General features: G+C 36.1%; 1 protein-coding gene across 1 annotated transcript in view; it reads left to right on the plus strand.

Moving 5' to 3' along the window:
- Ak1 (Adenylate kinase 1) overlaps window positions 1–19670 on the plus strand; it is a 32790-nt gene extending 13120 nt beyond the window's left edge. Inside the window, exons 3-6 of the mRNA XM_090389114.1 lie at window positions 6010–6173; window positions 7433–7549; window positions 15017–15202; window positions 18717–19670. Coding sequence (XP_090245240.1) covers window positions 6010–6173; window positions 7433–7549; window positions 15017–15202; window positions 18717–18788 — 539 coding nt within the window. The 3' untranslated portion in view covers window positions 18789–19670. The remainder of the gene's footprint in view (window positions 1–6009; window positions 6174–7432; window positions 7550–15016; window positions 15203–18716) is intronic.
- Window positions 19671–20154: the final 484 nt, after the last annotated feature.

The following is a 20154-nucleotide window of genomic DNA, read 5'->3' on the forward strand; positions in this document are numbered from 1 at the left end:
AGACAGATGTAGGATAGACGTGAGGAAATTTGCCTTTAGCCAGCGGGTGGTTGGTTGGTGGAACAGACTTCCATCCCTTGTCGTGGAAGTTGATAGCCTAAATAAGTTTAAGGCTCAGCTGGACAGGTATTTTGAACGAACAGAGGGGTGAAGTGGAAGTGGTTATTTTTTATTTATTTATTTATTTTTATTTTATTTTATTATTATTATTATTATTATTTTATTATTATTATTTTTTTTTTTTTTGGCTGATGCTGCATAAGCTTGCTTTCTTGCATCCAATGCCTCTACTAATACTAATGCTAAATGTGAGAAAACCAGTTGAAATTTTTACTGACATTCAACATGTGCACCACTTGTCACACAAACAATATCTAATCAGTAATAAAGTTCATCCCATGTTTTTTCAAGGATCATCAGCCATTTTCAATCCACTGGAGGATGAAGGCCTCTCCAGCAATTTTCCAGTTCCTTCTGTTTTGAGCACTGGCCATCCATTTACTACCCACAAACTCATGAATTTCATCTATCCATCTCCACCTTTGTCTTCCAGGTTTTCTTCTAGCTCCTCTTGGGTACCATTCTGTTATTTTCTTAGTCCATCTGCTACGTCTTCGAGCTATGTGTCCTGCCCAAGACCATTTTAGTTCTTTAGTTTTGATAAGAATGTCCTTTACTTGAGTTTGCTGCCTAATCCACGTGTTTCTCTTCTTATCTAACAGGCTGATTCCCAATATAATTCATTCCATTCTTTGCTGTGTAGTTCTCAGCTTCTCTTCCATTCTTTTGGTGAGTACCCAAGTTTCACTTCCATAAGACATAGTGGGGAGTATACATTGGTTCATTATTTTGCGTTTCAGACAAACTGGGATATTGCTGTTCAGTATGTGACTATATTTCCTGAATGCTATCCATCCAGAATTTATTCTTCTCTTGACTTCCAGCCATTTATCATTATTGTAGCTAATAACTTGTCCCAGATAAGTATATGACTCCACCTTTTCAATTACTGCTCCTTCAATCATTACTTCCCTTTCTGTGGCATACTTGTTCATCATTACTTTTGTTTTAGCAATATTCATTTTTAGTCCAAAATCCTTACTAGCTGTGCTTAACTGATTTAAGATTTTCCTTTAATTCTTTGGGATCGTGGCTTATGACCACAATGTCATCTGCAAATCGTAAATGGTTTAGGTACTCTCCGTTCACATTGACTCCTTTCTGCGACCAGTCTAATCTTCTGAAAGCTTCCTCAAGGGCAGCAGTAAACAGCTTCGGAGATATTGTCTCTCCTTGTCGAACTCCTTTCTAGATTTTAAATTTGCTACTGTCTTTGTCTAGTCTAATAAAGGAGGTAGCACTCTCATATTTTCTTCAAAATCATAATATGTGGGGTGTCTATGCCTTGTGTTTCCAGTGCCCGAAACATTGCCTTATGCTGTATGGAGTCAAATGCCTTTTCATAATCCACAAATGCCAGGCATAATGGTGTTTTATGTTCATTTACTTTCTCCATTAGCTGTGATATTACGTGAAGGTGAACCATAGTTTAGAATCCTGTCCTAAAGCCAGCTTGCTCTTTCGGTTGATTTTCATCAAGTATTCATTCTAATCTGTTAGTAATGACCCTTGTGAACAACTTGTAGATGTTGGATAACAAGCTAATTGGTCTATAATTTATGATTTCTGATTTATCTCCTTTCTTATGCAGCAAAACTATGATTGCATTATTCCACTGCCCAGGCGTCACACTTTTTCTAATGCACTTTGTGAAAAGCCTTGCCAGTTTTTGTGTTATGTCTCTTCCTCCTAATTTTAACAACTCTACAGTAACTTCATCTTTCCCCGGGGCTTTCTGATTCTTCATTTTCTTCAATGCATGTTCTACCTCATCAGGAAGAATATCGGGTATGTCGTATGTGTTGCTAATTTGCAATCCATCTTCCGCACTGCTGGCATCATTCCCTCGCTCCTTGTATAATTCTCTATAGTAGTCTTCTGCTATTTGAATTATGCCTTCTTTGCTGTTTATAAGTACATCATTGCTGTTCTTCAGTTTCAGTATCATTTGTCTTTCTGTATTACTGCTCATGGCTGCTGATTTAAATCCTTTGTTTTCCCTTAATACTTGTTCTACTTTTCTTGTGTTAAATCTTCTTATGTCCTCTCTGAGTCTCTTTCTAATGGCTTTGCATAACTCAGTATACTCAATTTTTTTCCTTGTCAGTGTTTATCTTGCTCTTCATTTTTTGCCTTCGGTTCATCATAACAAGTGTTTCTTGACTAATGTTTTCTTCTTTGGATTTTTTTCCCTATAGGTTTCTTGGGCTTTATCACTTTCAGAAAGTTGTAATATTCCTCGTCGATATCTTGGTCCTGAGCAGTCTGCAGAAGCTCAAACTTGTTCTTAAGTTCCAGTACATACTGCTTTTTCTTCTCTTCTGTTATCTCAAAGACATTTTGTATTATTTACTCGAGTCAGTTTTTTCCTTTCCTTTCCTACATCTATATCAAGTGTACATCTTACCATTCTGTGATCACTTCCAACATTTACGTTATTCAGGACGGTAATATCATTCACAATATATCTTCTGGTAGTGAGGATGAACTCTATTTCATTAGTTGTTAATGCATTTGGACTCTTCCATGTCCACTTTCTGTTCACCCTTTTCTTGAAAAAAGTGTTTATTACTGACAATCCTTGAGATTCTGCAAATTCCACAAGTCTTTCACCTCTTTTATTTCTTTCACCAATTCCAAAATTTCTATAGTTCCCCTTTCTTCGCTGTTTTGTCTTTTTCCAACCTTGGCATTGAAGTCCCCCATAATAATAGTGTAGTGGGTTTTCTGCTTCTCTAGAAGACTCAATTTCGATGTACATTTCTTCAACCTCTTCATCATCATGGCTCGATGTTGGTACATAAATCACTATAACCTTTAGCTTGTACCTCTTAGAAATCGAGTATTAGTCTTGACACCCTTGGTGATGCACTTTTGAATTCCAAAATGTTGTTTTTTTAAATCTTTATGGACCAGAAACCCAACTCCACCTTCACTCCTTTCACTGTTTCCATTGGTGTACAGCAGATTTCCACTTGGGAAACTTATTAGCGATTCATTTCTTCTTGTTTCAGCCAAACCGATGATATTCCAATTCACATTTTCTAATTCCTTTTCCGGCTCTAATATCCTTTCTTCACCGATGAGTGATCTTGCGTTATAACAGGCCAAGTTCAGTTTCCGTGCATGGCAGCCTGGTCGTACCCAGAGATTCTTAGCACCCTCTGCTTCCACTCTGATCCTTTCGTTGCCATAAGAGGGGGAGTGAAAGCTTCTGGGGACTGAGGGCCATTTGTTTTGTCGTGCTGTCATATGCTGGAGGGTTTGGTCTTTTCCTCTTCACTCTGACCAGGCGTCTTGAAGAGAACCACTCTACATGTTCATCGTCACCTAAGTGACGTAACAGGGCTTACCATCGGGAAGGTGTGCATGAGTAGATTTTAGGGAGGCAGGTCAACCGGACTTCTCCTAAATCTTCTGTAATAGAGAGATATTGGATCCATCAGTGTTTTAGGCTGAGTATCTGATAACACACAGGATACTTGTTCCCCTCTAAGTCCCTTTCAAGGATGTCACACTTAATCATGGTAATTGCATTTGTAATCCTGTGCTTTAAGTCTGCGATGTCTGCAACATGGGTCTTGTAGACTGTGTCTTTGATGAATCCCCATAAGAAGAATTCACAAGGGAATAAATCTGGTAAACGTGGTGGCCACGCAATGGGACCATCACGCCCAATCCAATGGCCAGGAAACTTGTCATCAAGAGACCTCCTCACACTCAAAACCCAATGTTGCAGCGCTCCATCCTGTTGGAAAATAACCCTATTTGGCAGTTTATCCAATTGAAGATACACATAAAGCTCAAGCATGTCCTGGTAATTATCTGTTCTCACAGTTGCTTCTTGAAAGAAAAAGGGTCCAATAACATGATCAACCATGATGCCACATCACACATTCACCTTTGGGCTATCTGGCTGATACTCCTGCTTGCAGTGTGCATTTTCAGTCCCCCAAATTCTGACATTTTGCTTATTCACCTTTCACAAGACATGAAATATGCACTTGTCCGTGAAACAAATCCATGTCATTACACGTTCATCTTGTTCCATTTTCTCCAACATGTTTGTATTGCTCATTTAAAATTGGTTACATCTTTTTGTTCATGTGACAAGTGGGGCACATGTTGAATGTCAGTAAAAACTTCAACTGTTTTTCTCACATTTAGCACAGCATTTATGTTTCTATCATTAAAATTACATTTGTTACAAAAATTTAAAATTGGTTACACCTTTTTGGGACACCCTGTACTTTGTTTGTACTCGAGTCTAAAATAACAAGTTTTTGTTATTTTAAATGTGATTTCATAGTGTAGGAAAGGACATGTTGCTATTTAAAAAAAAAAAAAAAAAACCTCCAATGTTAGAGTATGTATTAAAATATGTTAATGCTTATTTTGAACTTCTTGTGTATAGACAGTAAATACCATTATCACATTCTTGTAATAATGGTATTTTCTGTCTTATGAACAAATTTAGAAAATAGTTCTCTTTCCATTGAGACCAGCAAAAATTATGCCAGTCTAATACAATAGTTTTATGCATCTAATTTTTACTAAACTAAGGACAGCCTTATATATTTTTGGTAGCCAGAAGACTTCAGGTTGCTGTAAGTAAATGCTTTGGTTTTAATACAAATAAATAATGGTAAAACTTTTGTACATTTTCAAATTATCTTCAAATATACTACTTTTTAAATAAATAACAATGCCAAAAGCAGAGGCAAACTGTGAAGTCTGGCTTCCATTCCAGATTGCATTAGCAGAGGCACATGATGCAAGAAAGCAAGCTTATATAGTATTAGCCAAAAAAAAAAAAAAAAAAACCATTTCACCCATCCACTTGCGCCAAATGTGTGTCAAGTTCTACCTTGAATCTATTTAAGCTTTCAACTTCTACAATGACAGATGGAAGTTTGTTCCAGCAATCAACCACCCGCTGGCAAACTTCCGCACATCTATCCTACAACCGTCTTTCCTCAATTTGAATTTATGCCCTCTCAGGCGATTATTCTGAGCAAGAGGAAGAATCTCATCAGCATTGACCATGCTCAAACCATTCAGGGGCTTTATACACCTCAGTGGCTAAGGGTTTGCTTACTTCCTTTGCCGCCTCCTTTAATATAACTGGATAGATCCCATCCACCCCAGGTGCCTTTCTTATGTTTATCTTCAACAATTTCTCCCCCACTTTACTCTGTTATTACAAGATTATCTAGCTTACTGCCAGAGTTTAATACACCTTTGGCATTCCCCTCCCTGAATAACTCCTCATGTGTGAATGTAGATGCAAAATATTCATTTAGTTTATTAGCTACCTGAGCAGGATCATCAACAGTTGAACCATCGATATCAAGTGGACCAATCTGATTCATTGCTGAACAGCTTCCTGTGATATTTAAGAATCATAATAGACCAGTTGTTGGGACCCAGATCTCCCCACCCTGCAGTGATGGTATGGTACCTTGACCACTAACTGAAAGGCTGTTCTGCTATTTCTTTAAATTAAGAGGCCTACTTGTATTTTAATCAGATAACTTGGAGTATGCAGAACGTAACTTTTAAGGATTTAATATAGCCGAAGATATATGGCCTTAGAAAAATATACAGTCAACTGAGGAGTATCTTGCCATAATGTTAGGTGACCACCACTTCCAAACTTTTTTTTTCTTATGTCTCTCTCTCTCTCTCTCTCTCTCACATTTTGCCTTAAATAAATTGCAGTTCAGAGTACATTATTACTGTAATTGCGAAGCTCAGGTAATAACCTGTATTTTGGAAGAAATAATAACACCAAAAATTACTATTTCTGTACATAAACTGAAATTTTAATGCATTATACTAAGAGCATAATTGTAGTTTTTAATTAGCATTATTAAATATCTTAATTAGGAGGACCTGGATCTGGTAAAGGAACCCAGTGTGTAAAAATTGTGGAGAAATATGGATTTACACATCTGTCATCTGGTGATCTCCTTAGAGCAGAAGTGAATTCTGGTTCAGAGCGAGGGAAACATCTAAATGAAATAATGCAAAAAGGAGATTTGGTTCCTCTGGTAAGTGATTCATGTGTGTTTACACATGAAGGGTTTTTTTTTAAACTTTATTTAGTACTAAACTCCTTTACCTAGTGTAAATCCTAATTAGATTTAGATGCATCTAATGAAAGCCAATCCTACAAGAAGAGTGAAATTTTTTTTCAGGGGAAAATTGCCTTTTCTTTTGTATATATTAAAATTTCTGATTTGTAAGGAACTCACTTTCAGAGAGTAACAAGCTTGCTTGTAATATTATATAAACTAGGAAATGTGCAGAGAAATAAATGTTACATGTGATAACTGATTTACAAGTATATCATACTCATGTTCCCAAGAAAGGCAAATGGAGAAATTTTTTATTGTGACCAGGATGATAGCCCTCCAAGAATATTTAACAGGAACAAGAGGCAAATCCTCACTTCCTGGGTCAAGCTCTTCAAACTTTTAAAATAAGGCACAAAAGACCAACCAACAGAATGGCATCTCTGTTTCTCCTCGCTCCACAAGAGATCACAGCATCAGTGGTCTGGGACTGAGCATTTCTAGAAAGATTTCAGCACACCTTGGCACAACTTTCGGCCTTGCAGATAAAAGTAAATGGAGACTCTCCAATGAAAACAGCCACATAGCACCACCACTGCAGTTCAAGAAACCTGTAGGATTTTACCCCTCTCCCCATTAGGCCCACATTTATCGATCAAAAACTGACTTTGTCCCTCCAGTGTTTCCCAGAAAGTCTGATACAGAAGTTTACTAGATGACATCCTAAAACAGGACTCTTGACTTGCATTCGAACAGTGAGATTGTATTTCTACCTCAGTGCTATGGAATCTTTTTAGTTACCTTGCAAACTTCATGCCTAGTTTATTTTCGGCAGCCAATAAAGAAGGATGAGAAGAATCACCAGAGGCATATGATTGTTTTAATTTAAAGTTGTGTAAAATCTAAGTTTTTAGAACATGGTGCAATGTCCCTTTTTAATTTATATTAAAACCTATATTGATCATGTCCATCAACAACTGTGTCAAATAGGTTCTACACCTTAATTTATGGAACCAAAAAATGAATTAATAAATTAATAATTATCAGAATTTTTAGTATTTGAATTTCAAGTTGAGAACCACTGATCTTGAGATAATAATATATTACAACTTAACGTTTAAATATTTGGGAGAAACATTAATGGAATCTGAGGCATGGAACTATAAATATCACTTTCAATATTTTATGATTAATTTCTCAAACCACTTAATAATGGAATGTTTTTGTGCTTTTAGGAGGAAGTGTTGCAGTTACTTAAAGAAGCCATTCTTAAAAATGCATCTACTTCAAAAGGTTTCCTGATTGATGGGTACCCTCGTGAGGTTGACCAGGGAATCAAATTTGAAGATCAAGTGAGTCAGTAGCTCCTTTCAGTTTGTATTTGGTAACTTTTTGTATGATGGATGTATTTATGACTTTCCTTGATTTGTCTAAGTTGCTTTCCCTTTGTTGGAGTGGGAGGTACCTTAGACAAATCTTACTGCACAGGTTTAAGTTTAATTTGTTAATATAAGCTGATGTTGCATGTTGTAACTTCATGAATCTCAAATTAAAAAATGAACAAATGCTTATTCGGATATAGATAAAATGATTATCACAGTTAAATTAATTTGCAAAACAAATATTGATAAGAATCAGGTTAATTATTCCAGTAACTGTCACCATGCTTTCCCATAGAGTAAACAACAATAAATTTCAGCAGCAACAGAGCAGAAATTCAGAGCAAAATATGAAGTTCTAAAAATCTGCATAAAATCACTAAATTGGTCAAAAACCCTTTCCAAAGCTTCTATTTTTAAAGTTGTTGAATCATAAATCCAGTATTTCAAGGTAAAATTTACCTTAAAAAGAAATTTTATTAATTCACCATTCTGGTTTTTTTTCCATATTCATTTGTCACTTTCTTGCAGCTTACTGCTGCTCTAATCTGTTTCAATTTGAGAGGTGTGTTTTTTACAGTGAGCTTTATTAAAGTGCAGTAGAAGCCTATATTCTGCACTGACATTCCCCCTGCATTTCTCCTATTTTCCAAAACATTTGCAATTTTCTAATGACATGTTTCTGCAGTTTTCTAATGACACTAGGGGTGGAATACAAGGACTAATAGATTAACAGTAGCCACTGGCAAAGGTGAAAGTGATTCTTGCACTGCTTCTATTGGAATGGGCAGCAGCCTGGAAAACAAGATGCATGATATTTCAGAGACTGCTGGGAGTCATTGCGGTACAAGTAAACACATGGGTTGTGTTAGGATAGCTAAGAATAGGAACAGCTGCATGTATACTTGCGTTTACACCAAAGCTAGGAGTTTGGTAAATAAATTTGATGAATTTGAAGTATTGCTCAAAACATCAAAGGCAGATATTGGTGGTGTCACACAGATATAAGGAATGCAGAACTGGAATTTGGGGAGTACAATGTGTACAGACAGGATAGGAAGGGAGGAGGGGTTATGCTATTAGTTAAACACATAAAATCCAAGGAAGTGATGCCAGTCAAAATTGCTGGACTAGTGCAGTGTTGAGTCAGTTTGGTGTGACGTAAGCATTAGGAGATCAAAATTGAGAGTAGGAGTGTGCTGTAGGCCTAATGACTCTGAGTATAATACAGGAAAATATTGGGCCAGAAAATCAGAGAGTCTTATAATGGGGAAATTTTAATTTCCCAGATATTGACTGGAATTTGTGGTTGGTCACTCACACACTAGCAAGGCTTTTGTGGATTTATTGGATGATTGTTTTCTACATCAGCATGTTCGGGAGGCAACTAGAGGGAGTAATACTCTTGATCTGATTATCAGTAGTGATTCTTCATGCATTAAGAATCTGCAGATAAAGGAACCACTAGGTGGCAGTGATCAGTGTGCTGAAGTGGGATTTACTCAAAGAGGTAACTACCATCAGGAGTAAAGGGAAGGGTTTTTGCTTTTGTAAAGGAGACTATGATGGTCTGAGACAGTATTTAACTTCTATACAGTGGGACCAACTGATGATGTTACCAACAGCAAATTCAAAATGGGAAATATTCAAAGAACTTATCTTGGAAGCTACTAGGCTTTACATACCAACTAAGAAATATTGTTCAAGGTTTAGGCCAAAATGGATGTCAGATGAACTAATGAGACATATGTCAGAGAAGAAAAATGCATGGGATACATATAAATTAACATGTGACACAGAAGCCTATGATAGATATAAGCTGGTCTGTAACCAAGTTACAAAGGAGGTTAGGCAGGCGAAGGCAGATTACGAGAAATCTTTGGCAAAGAATGCAAAGAAAAACAGCAAAGAGTTCTTTACTTATGTAAACTCTAGAAGGAAGGGGATGAATCAGATTGGTCCACTTGATATCGATGGTTCAACTGTTGGTGGATGGGATCTATCCAGTTATATTAAAGGAGGCAGCAAAGGAAGTAAGCAAACCCTTAGCCATAATTATGAGAGCTTCCTTGGACTCAGGGGAGGTACCCATAGGCTGGAGATGTGTAAATGTGACCCCAATTCACAAAGGAGGATCAAAGGCTTACACAAGTAATTATAGACCTGTGAGTTTAACTTCTGTTCCAGGAAAATTAATGGAGGCACTGGTTAAAGAAGCACTGCAGGATCATCTTGACAAGACTTCAATTATAGCTCGGACACAGCATGGTTTTGTTAAGGGAAAGTCTTGCCTGACCAATTTGATTGGATACTATGATGCGGTCACAAAGGAGCTGGATGCAGGGAATAACTTTGATATTATATACTTTAATCTTAGAAAGGTTTTTGATACTGTTGCACATGGAAGACTACTGCACAAATTGGAGCAGTGTGGCATTGGAGGCAAATTGCTGCTATGGATAAAGGGGTGGTTGAGGGGGAGAAGACAGAGAGTGGTAATCAATGGACACTGCTCATCGTGGACTAATGTTATTAGTGGAGTCCCTCAGGGTTCAGTGTTGGGTCCATTATTGTTTTCTGTATTTATAAATAATATTGATGGTGGTATGTCAAGCTTAATGTCCAAGTTTGCAGATGATACAAAGGTTGACAGGGTTGTTAAGGGCACTACTGACGCTGTGCTGCTGCAACAGGATCTGGAAAGGTTGAGCAGATGGGCTGAGAGGTGGCAAATGAAGTTTAACATTGACAAATGTAAAGTACTACATATGGGAAACAGTGACCCCAGAGTAACGTATCAACTCTGTGGTACTACACTGACAGTGGTAGAGAATGAAAAGGACCTGGGGGTAATTGTGCAGGTAGATATGAAGTTCTCTGAGCAGTGCTGATGGGCTGCAGAGAGTAGCTCATGATGTCTTCTCAATGATATACAGGAATTTTTCTAGCAGGGATAAGGAGGTGATTATTCCCTTGTATAAGGCAATGGTCAGGCCATTGTGACTATTCCAACACAAACCACATGAGTACTGTATACAAGTCTGGAGGCCTCATTTCAGAAGTATGTAGAGCTGCTGGAATGAGTACAGAGGGCAACAAGATTAGTGAATGGAATAAAGGGTTGCTCTTACGAAGAAAGACTCAAGTTTTGCAAATTACAGTGTCTGGAGACTAGGCACTGGTGAAGTGATCTGATAGAGTTGTATAAACCCTTGAATGGTTTGAGCATGCTCAATGCCGATGGGATTATTCCTCTTCCTGAGAATAATCACCTGAGCAGGCATAAAGTCAGACTGAGGAAAGACAGATGTAGGATAGATGTGCGGAAATTTGTCTTTAGCCAGCGGGTAGTTGGTTGGTGGAACAGACTTCCATCCCTTGTTGTGGAAGTTGATAGCCTAAATAAATTTGAGGCTCAGCTGGACAGGTATTTCAAACGAATGGAGGGGTGAAATGGAAGTTTTTTGTTTTTTTTTGGCTGATTCTGCATAAGCTTGCTTTCTTGCATCATGTGCCTGTGCTAATGCTAATGTACTTCATTTCCTTGATTTCAAAAACTTGCATAATGGACACACTAAGAAATGGTTTTTCAAATTAAACCACTGCTAGACTAACTCTTTGAACACTGCAGACATGTTACTAACAATAACTTTAGTTTTTCTCCCTTTTCTTTTTTTTTTTTTTTTTTAGGCCTGTTAGCATACACCATTGAGCCAAAATATTATGATTATGACCACCTACCTAATATGATGTTGGTCCTCCACGTGCAGCCAAAACAGCTCATACCCGGTGAGGCATGGATGCTACAAGATTTCTCAATGTGTCTTGTAGTATCTGGTACCAACACGTAAATAGCAGATCTTTTAATTCCTGTAAGGTCTGTGGTTGAGGCGCCGCAGATCGGAGTTGTTGTTCCAACACAAACCACAGATGCTTGATGGGATTGATATCTGGGGAATTTGGAGATCTGGGCAAAACCTGGAAGTCTTCCTCGTGTTCCTCAAACCAGTCTCGAACAATCCGGGCGGTGTAGCATTCCACATTATCCTGCTGAAAGACTGCACCGCCAGAGGGGAAGACGGTTGCCATGAAAGGTTGTACATAGTCAGCAGTGATGTTTAGGTAGGTGGTAGACGTCAGAGTGCCCAGCGTATGGATGACTGGACCCAGGGTACCCCAGCAGAACATCATCCAAAGCATGACACCACCACCACCACCAGCTTGTTTTCATCCCATGGTGCATCCAGGCGCCATCACTTCCCCAGGTAAATGACGCACATAGCTGGCCGTCCGCATGGTGCAACAGGAAATATTATTTATTGGACCAGACGACCTTCCAATCACTCAGGGTCCAGTTTCGATGCTAGCATGCCCATTGTAGATGCTGTTGCCAGTGAACCGTGGTTAGCATAGGCACTCAAGAGTGGCCTGCAGCTGTACAGCCCCATTTTCAGCAGGGTTCGATGTACCATGTGTTGTGACACATTACTCCCGTCACCAGCATTCCAATTACTGGCCAGTTGTGCCACAGTCGCCTTCTGTTGCCATGTACCATTCGGGAGAGCCTTTGCTCACCTAGAGCATTGATGAGCCGTGGTCGTCCAACACCTCACTGGCGGTTCGTGGGTTTTCCTCCTCTGACCACTTTCGGTAGGTACTAACCACAGCTGACCTTGAGCATCCCACCAGCCATGCCATTTCGGATTTGCTCTGGCCATTACAGTTTGGCCTTTTGTCAAACTCGCTTAAGTCCCTCTGCCTTTCCCGTCTGAAGGACAAGTAACACTGATTAACAGAGTTCAGTATCAGGTGTTTTTTATACCACGTCCTGACTTGCGCAAGCGTCGTACTTCACCTGCAGTTGCTTCGATTTGCATAACTACTTGCTGGTCATAGTGTTTTGGCTCAACGGTGTATATGTGTAAGTGTCTGTCCACGTGTAACAGAGGGACTTCAGTGGATGGATTTTCGTGGAATTTTATATTTGATTCATATAGAAAGATTTGTTGAGCCATCACAAATTTCATTAAAATTTTACAAATAGAAACCCAGAAATGATTATTTCCTTTTTCCATACAGTTTGTATAGAAAGAAATTCATAGATTAAATGTAGTTTTAATGCAGTATTATTAGTTTCAGGCAGTCTGTACATGCTTCATGTCTTAATAAGAAAAAAAAGGTAGGTGGTAGCACTCTGTATATTTCTTTTCAATCAATATCACATTTTTAGTGTATGTTTTGTTGGTCCCTAGAATGCTTCTAATATCAACCTTTCCCCACCTGACCACAGAAATCTGTTCACACAAGGGAAAGTATATTTTGCACATTACTCTAGAATAAGCCATATCGAAGCCAAATATTAGTTATTCCATTGGGGTTTGGTAAAATTTCAGATCCAGTTAAGATTTCGCCACTGTCATTTCTCTTTCCCCACCCCCCCCCCCAACTACAAAATTTGGCATAAATAAAAGTATGTTTTTGCATTTTTTGAAAAGAAATATACAGAGTGCTACCAAATTTTCAACATATATTCTGTTGGCCTCTGGGATGGTTTTAGGTTCATTTTATAATTTGTAACATTCCCTCCCCAGTTTCCCATACAGAAATATTAATGCTTTTTTTTTTTTTTTTTTTTTTACATGGCTGAAATCTGGTTCTTTCATGTAGTTTAATGCAGGTCTTTAGTACTTGGACAGGGATGCATCTTCTGTTTTTTTCCCCCCCATGAAATCAGTTATGTTTATTGTTTATATGTAAAGAAATATTGTTTTTTTTTTATGTGCAGTATTCCTGCATTAACATGCCCCTTGATTGTCATATTAGAAGGCAGAGGCATAGCTAGGTTTTCGGCACCCTTGGCAAATTCGTGGCTATGCACCTTGTTTTGAAGAGTGGTGTTCTTTTATCCCGACAAGTGGTCATCTGTTGTTTTGTGGAAGTGAAACGACACCGTTTCAAAGCTTATTGGCTTATCATAGAGCACAATATGAGATACAGAGGAAATGATGCCTCCCACACTACTATCATAGTTTTTTCTTAAGAGTTATGTATGGTGTATCCACACTGATATTATATTGATATAAAACTTACTCTTAACATATTATGCCTTGTTGTATTTAGTTATTTTAAATTATTTCACTTTGTACTTTTGTTTCTAACAAATTAATTAGTCCACCTTTTTTGAAGACCCTTTTCTAATAATTTCCATTTTGTGAAATTGTTTGTGTTGTAATGAATTATCATGAAAAAGAACGTTTGGATTTAGATGTTTCCAATCCTTAAATCCATCTGAGCTGCAAAATGGAACATTATTTGTGCCAGATACAAATAAGAGGCACAGAAAACAATATATTGCATCTTTGTTTTTGCAATAAAATTCCATTTCTGCTCGCTTGCTCTCTCTCTTTCTTTCTTTTTTTTTTTTTTTTTTTTTTTCAATACCTTCATTTTTGTATTTTCACGAATTATTGAAACATCGGCCATTAGTGACAGGATACGTATTTAAGACTAAATGTTCGGGACTGTGTTGCACCATAAGAGATCTGTTTTTGTGGGTATTAAAGTTCCATGTGGTTGGATAATTAAAATTCAGACTTACATGTTCCACGTTATTATTGCTGCCATCATTTTCTCTCCCAACTGTTGGTTATTGTCCACACTTTCTAATTCTTTTAAAATAACTTTAACTGTTTGAGCTTTTTCGTGGACTTCCATTTCAGTGACATCATTTGTTTCATCTTTATTCAAATCATGTTCATTTTCTTTGTCACTTTCAGGTTTGGAGTGGCTTATTGTTAGCCAGTTTTGTAAACTAATGGAATGTTTTTTTTCTAATTTCCTATTTATGCAGTCTTTCTATGCAGTACTGATGTCCACTTTTTCTTTGGTAGCATGTCTAAAATTAATTTGGCCTTTATTGTTTTATTTAAATTATAAATCACAGTATTCACGACTACCTGTTTATATAGCAATCACAAAAACACTAACTTATAACTTATTAAATTTGCACGGAATGCATGAATTGCGAACTACTGTTCATTCGCTGGTGAACCGATCTGATTGATCCCTTCAAAGTTACATTCTGGACAGCAAATAGATCTATGATACCATGCAGTACGTACTCAGATGTAAGGGTGCATGCAGGCTTGAATCGCCACGTGAAAATTAATTTTCACTCTCCCTGTGCTGTCATCTTGATTCGACATCATCAAGGGGTGCCATTTCGTCAGCTAGCCTCAGGTGGTGAAATAGCTTGGTACTGTACTGATGTGGCCTGTCTGCGCCCTTGGCATCTGCTCCAATGCCAAGGTGTTTCAACACCACTGTTAGAAGGTAGAAGTTTCTCAGTTATTACTTCAGCATAATGCATTAATTAAATTTTTGAAAATTATTTATTCCATTATGAAAGCCTCAAAATTTAATCATGGCTTCATGTTACAGATTTGTAAATGCACTTCTGTGATGTTCTTTGACGTCCCAGATGAAGTAATGAAAGGACGTCTCCTTGAACGAGGGAAAACAAGTGGACGGGTGGATGACAATGAGACAACTATTATGAAACGGCTAGATACATTTCACCGTCAGACTGTCCCTGTTCTTGATCACTATGGTGATAAAGTTAAAAAAGTAAGTTCGTTTCTATCTATATAATATATTTATAGAATTTGACAAACTGTTCATATTACTGTGATATAAAGGGAAGATGAAAATAAACTTGCTAATTACACTGGTCCACAAAATAATTTTTTTTTTCTAAATAAGTTTTGTGCACTGATCTCAAATGATTTCTTTTATTCTGGAATGTGTATTAATCTATAATACAACTGTTGATTAATATTAGCACAAGTTAATTGTACATACTGTTATTTTGGGATACTGTAGCTCAAAGCTGTGTTTCTCTGATATAGAATGAAAAGCTACAATTGTTAGCATTTTCTGATGTGTGCCTAATGTGCTTATACAGTCTTCCATGGATTATGTGCCCTCATGGTATCACAGTTGGTAAGATTGCCATCTTTTTCACAACATGGCTGAGTTAGTCTGTCTCAGGTAGCATAGTTTTTTACTCCCGGAAACTCTGGTTGTTTGTCCAGCAAACAAAGTCAACCACAGAACACCCACAATTCACAGACAATATACACAGAGCAACATGGCCCTAGTTGCCAATGGTCATAAAACCTAATAATAACAATAACCTCAATTATGTGCTTAAAGCAAATTTGAAATGTGATCTGAATCACATAAGACTAGGAACAAGTGAATAAAGGAGGCACTCTTGGCTACATGTGAGTTTTTTATTATAGCAATAGAAAACTAATTTTGTTAAGGCAAAATTTATGCACAGGCAGTTCCCACTCTAAGAATTCCTGGGTTTAAGAGGTGTTTTTTTTTTTTTTTTTTTTTTTTTTTTTTTCCCCGATTTCAACAAAATCGAAAATATGAACATTTAATTGCGAAAAAATGAATGTTAAACATTCATAAATCCTGCATTTCAAACCACGTGCATAGCTATACTATACAATGCAACCCGCTTTGCGATATTAATCCGTTCCAGAGATGCTATCATATCGAGAAAATATCGTAATGTGAACCCAGTAACACGTTTTTTAGTTATTCATTCCAAGACCTCAGAAGTTAATTTTCACTATATAACTAGGCTATCTATCTTTCTGAAAGGCCATTTTTTTTTATGGTGGAAATTGTTATCATTATCATATGTTCCGTTATAAGAATCAATTTTGAACGCATTTGTGATATTTTTATAAAGCACATTTCTGGAGGTCACAACCATAAAACAAAAACAATTTGCACTTTCCAGTTTATTGGGCTTTTCTGTTAGTGCATCTAATTCTAAACAGATAGTAAACTCTATCTTATTGCATTTGTGATAATACCGATAACTGGAATTCTGGGTTTTTATTTTACGGTATTATGGTGAAATGACTTCCCCTTCACTGAAATCTTCAATCATAAAAAAAAAAAAACAAAAATTTTCAGAATAGTCTCGTCATTCCTTTTTTTTCTTCTTCATAAACTTGTTACTCCATGCAAATCTTGTTAGATGCAATCTCACTTGCACATATCATGTTAGCAATTTGTGTGTGCCATTAAAAAATGCTTATGCATACTATCGTAAAATTTAAAGAAAAGTGAAGAGATTATCTTGGAAACAAACGCCTCCTTGAAGCATTTCTGAAGAAGAAATGCTTCATCTCCTTGTGCAACAAACCAACAATGAATGCCAACCCAACAATGAATGATCAACGAGTGTGCATTTAGTCTGAAGAAATAAACGTTCTTTACCATTTGTAAGTCGTAAATAATTTCTTTAAATTATAATTTGCTTGATAAATAAAAAGTTTTTTTTTTTTTTTCCCTGATCTGAACTGCTACAGCAGTTTTAATTGATTGACAAGCATGTTTTGTTCATAGATAAACTTAACTGGATTGTAGATTATCAATCATGTTTCAGAAGAGGCAATTTAAAAATTGAATCTTAGGTTAGTCTAGTGTTGAATTAAGAACTGTACTGTCAGATTTCAAATGAAACCTCCTAGCCTTGTTTTATGTGACTGTGGTGAATATCTGTAGAACATTTACAGGGAAAAGTATATCTATGCAGATGAAGTTATAAGCTGATAGTCAGTCAGAATTGTTCTTCTGGTGTAGCTTTTTTCTTTTTTTCTTTCTTGGATGCCTAATTGTTACTCCTCACTAATTTTCTCCCTAATTGGATACTTACTAATTGTCACTCTCACTCACTTTTCTATTTTAACTCAAGATTGTTAACATTTTTCCTGTAATTATCCATAACTGTGTATATTTAATAGCAACTAATAATTTTGTTAATTTTTACAGTATTGAAAATTTATATTTTGTATGTGATAAACTTTTTAGTAAATTTGTTTAAAGAAATTTTCTTCAAGAGAAAATGAATTATAAACTGATTCCATGTTCACATGCAATATTACTACATACAAGACAAAAATACACTAACTGCCTAGATATATCAAGGGTTTAGCATCAGACAACGTTAAGTACAAAATCATTTTTAGTGAACGTTTTTGTAATTAACCAAGAAAAAGTCATTTGACATTTTCTTGGTTTACCGGAAAAATGCTTATAGTCCAAGCTAACTTCTAAACTACTAGATAGATATAGTTTTATGACATGATATGCATTGTTATTTGTATAAAATAAAACTAAAGTTGTCTCAAAACAAAAATAAATGAAATTTTGTAATTAACTTTGCATGACACTAAACTTGATATTTCAGCAAGTATTCACCTTCTCTGATTGTGTAATTATTGGCAAAATCTTGGCTCATTCCCAATGATACTGAATTTTTTTTTTTTTTTTTTTTAATTAAAAGACTTGTTGCATTTTCAAACTAAATTTTTTCCAGTATGTTTTGAGTGTTCCCCTATTCACGTTTAATCTCAACTGTTTTCCAAGATATAGGTTACTTACATATAATTTATTGCAAAAAATACATTTGGGCACATAAACCATACATAAGTGAAACAGTTCATAGATTAGGCACAAGAATAAAGATCATCATCAAAACCACCTTAAACCAGTAATAACAAAATATCTGAAATTGCAGGACATGCTTATATTTGTAAAAGCTCATTTTAATAAAATGAATACCTGTATCATTGGGAGTAAGCAGGTTATTTTTATCAAAAGAAAGAAAAATAAAAGCCATTTACATCAGAAAATTTTAATAATTGCAAGATCAGTACAAATAATGATATAGAGAGACATCGGTTGGCCTGCTCGAACATCGGTTGTAATAGTTCTTACACAGCACTTCCTATATGCTAAATATTTCTATCAATAGAGAAACAATTTGGGTTCATTGTTATTGTGGTAGTATCTGCTGATTTATATCTAGGCGGGTACTGACACTGGTTTTTTTTTTTTTTTTCTCTTTTTATGTAGTATCATTATTTGCAAAAAAGGAATTGGAAGGTTCTGTAACATGCTAAAAATTAACCAGTCTTGTGTGGTTAATTCACTTTCTTTCTCTTGATGAAAATCAAGACAAAGTAAACCCATAAAGTAAAAAAATATATTTAAATAAATTTTCTTATTCTTTCAAAGTTCCTTATCTGAAAATTCAATTTCTTTTTTCCAGATTGCTGCTGAAGGCTCCCCAGATGATATTTTTAAGGAGGTTTGTGTTTGTATTGAAAGTTGCACGAAATAATTTTCAACTTTGCTAGTGATCAGAATCCCTAACCGTGTATCCTAACAGTTATCGCAAGGCCTTTCCAGTGCTCCAGGATGGCATTCAGGCTGAGTTGTCAGACATCTTAAGCTACCAACTGGATGCTGTAGATCCTTATGTGTGCCTTTTCCTGTATTTATTTACCAAAACCAGATGTAAATTATTGCCCTAATAGTTAAGACTTTCCACATATTGTACATATGTAATTGTTGATTCTTAATTTTTAATGTTGAAGTTTGATCAGTGAGTTAATGTTTATATATTAAAGTTTATGGTGTCTGTTTCCTTTTTTTTTATTAGCATCTTGTTTAAGATTATACATGAAATTCAGATTGCAAACATCATATAGTATGTTATTTCATAAGCTACGAATTTCTTGTCTTTGGAACTTTTGATGTTTAGAAAGGTTGGTTTTGAAGAGGAGCTGTATATGAAAGCTTGAAACATCTGTAGCTTCTATTTATTTAGAATATGTTAAATTCACTGTACATTTTGTGAGAAATGATTTCCACTTATTGGAACCTCATTGTGCTCTTAATTGGTTCCTGAGAACAGTGCGCTTTGTAAAAATAGTAATGAAAAAGGCATTCACAACTTCATAATGGTTAATTGCTGTTGGATAGTTTCTTTGAGTATCACTAAGTGTAGTACTGCAGTAATGAGAAGAATACAATTATACAAAGTTAGCTTAAAAAATGAGTGCATGGGTATGACTGCAAATGCTAACGTGGGTTCCCAATGTAAATGAACCTCTGCAAGCCTTGAGTGTAGCCTAAGTGCTGATGGGTACACATGATATAAACAACACAGTGGTGTACTGGTCATTGTTATTTATTGTGCAGAATGTGTATGTTACTATAAGTCATTAACCCAATAATTTATTTTTTAAGGTAATTTTTTTTTTTTTTTTTTTTCATAAATTATGGTAAAATAAGATGGTAGTGTAATTATGAGTTACTGCTGTACAAAAGTCATGTTATAAGGCTTTCATTGTACACATTACTACTGTAAGGTTAAAGCCTTCTGCAATCTGATCTAATCGGCTCTTGGAAAATACTTCAGATGACTTGTTATATCCACATTACAAGTTGAATGCTTAAATCTTGAAGAAAGCAAGAAATTGAGAAAATCTATTGTGTATTTCATTTCTAATTTCCATCCATTATAACCTTTAAACACAATCAAACAATAGGAATCTGGGATACAATTGATGTGGTACCCTGAAAGTTCATATTGTACCACTATTTTCTATCCTGTGTCTTTTGTTAAAGTGTGCCTTGCATGAAAAACCCTATTACAGTAGCACAGTGGTTACAACCCCCTGTCTTTCCACTCCATGTAGAAA

The sequence above is a fragment of the Mastigoproctus giganteus genome, chromosome 14, assembly GCF_048544385.1.
Source record: "Mastigoproctus giganteus isolate SK-2022 chromosome 14, ASM4854438v1, whole genome shotgun sequence".
Taxonomy (NCBI): domain Eukaryota; kingdom Metazoa; phylum Arthropoda; class Arachnida; order Uropygi; family Thelyphonidae; genus Mastigoproctus; species Mastigoproctus giganteus.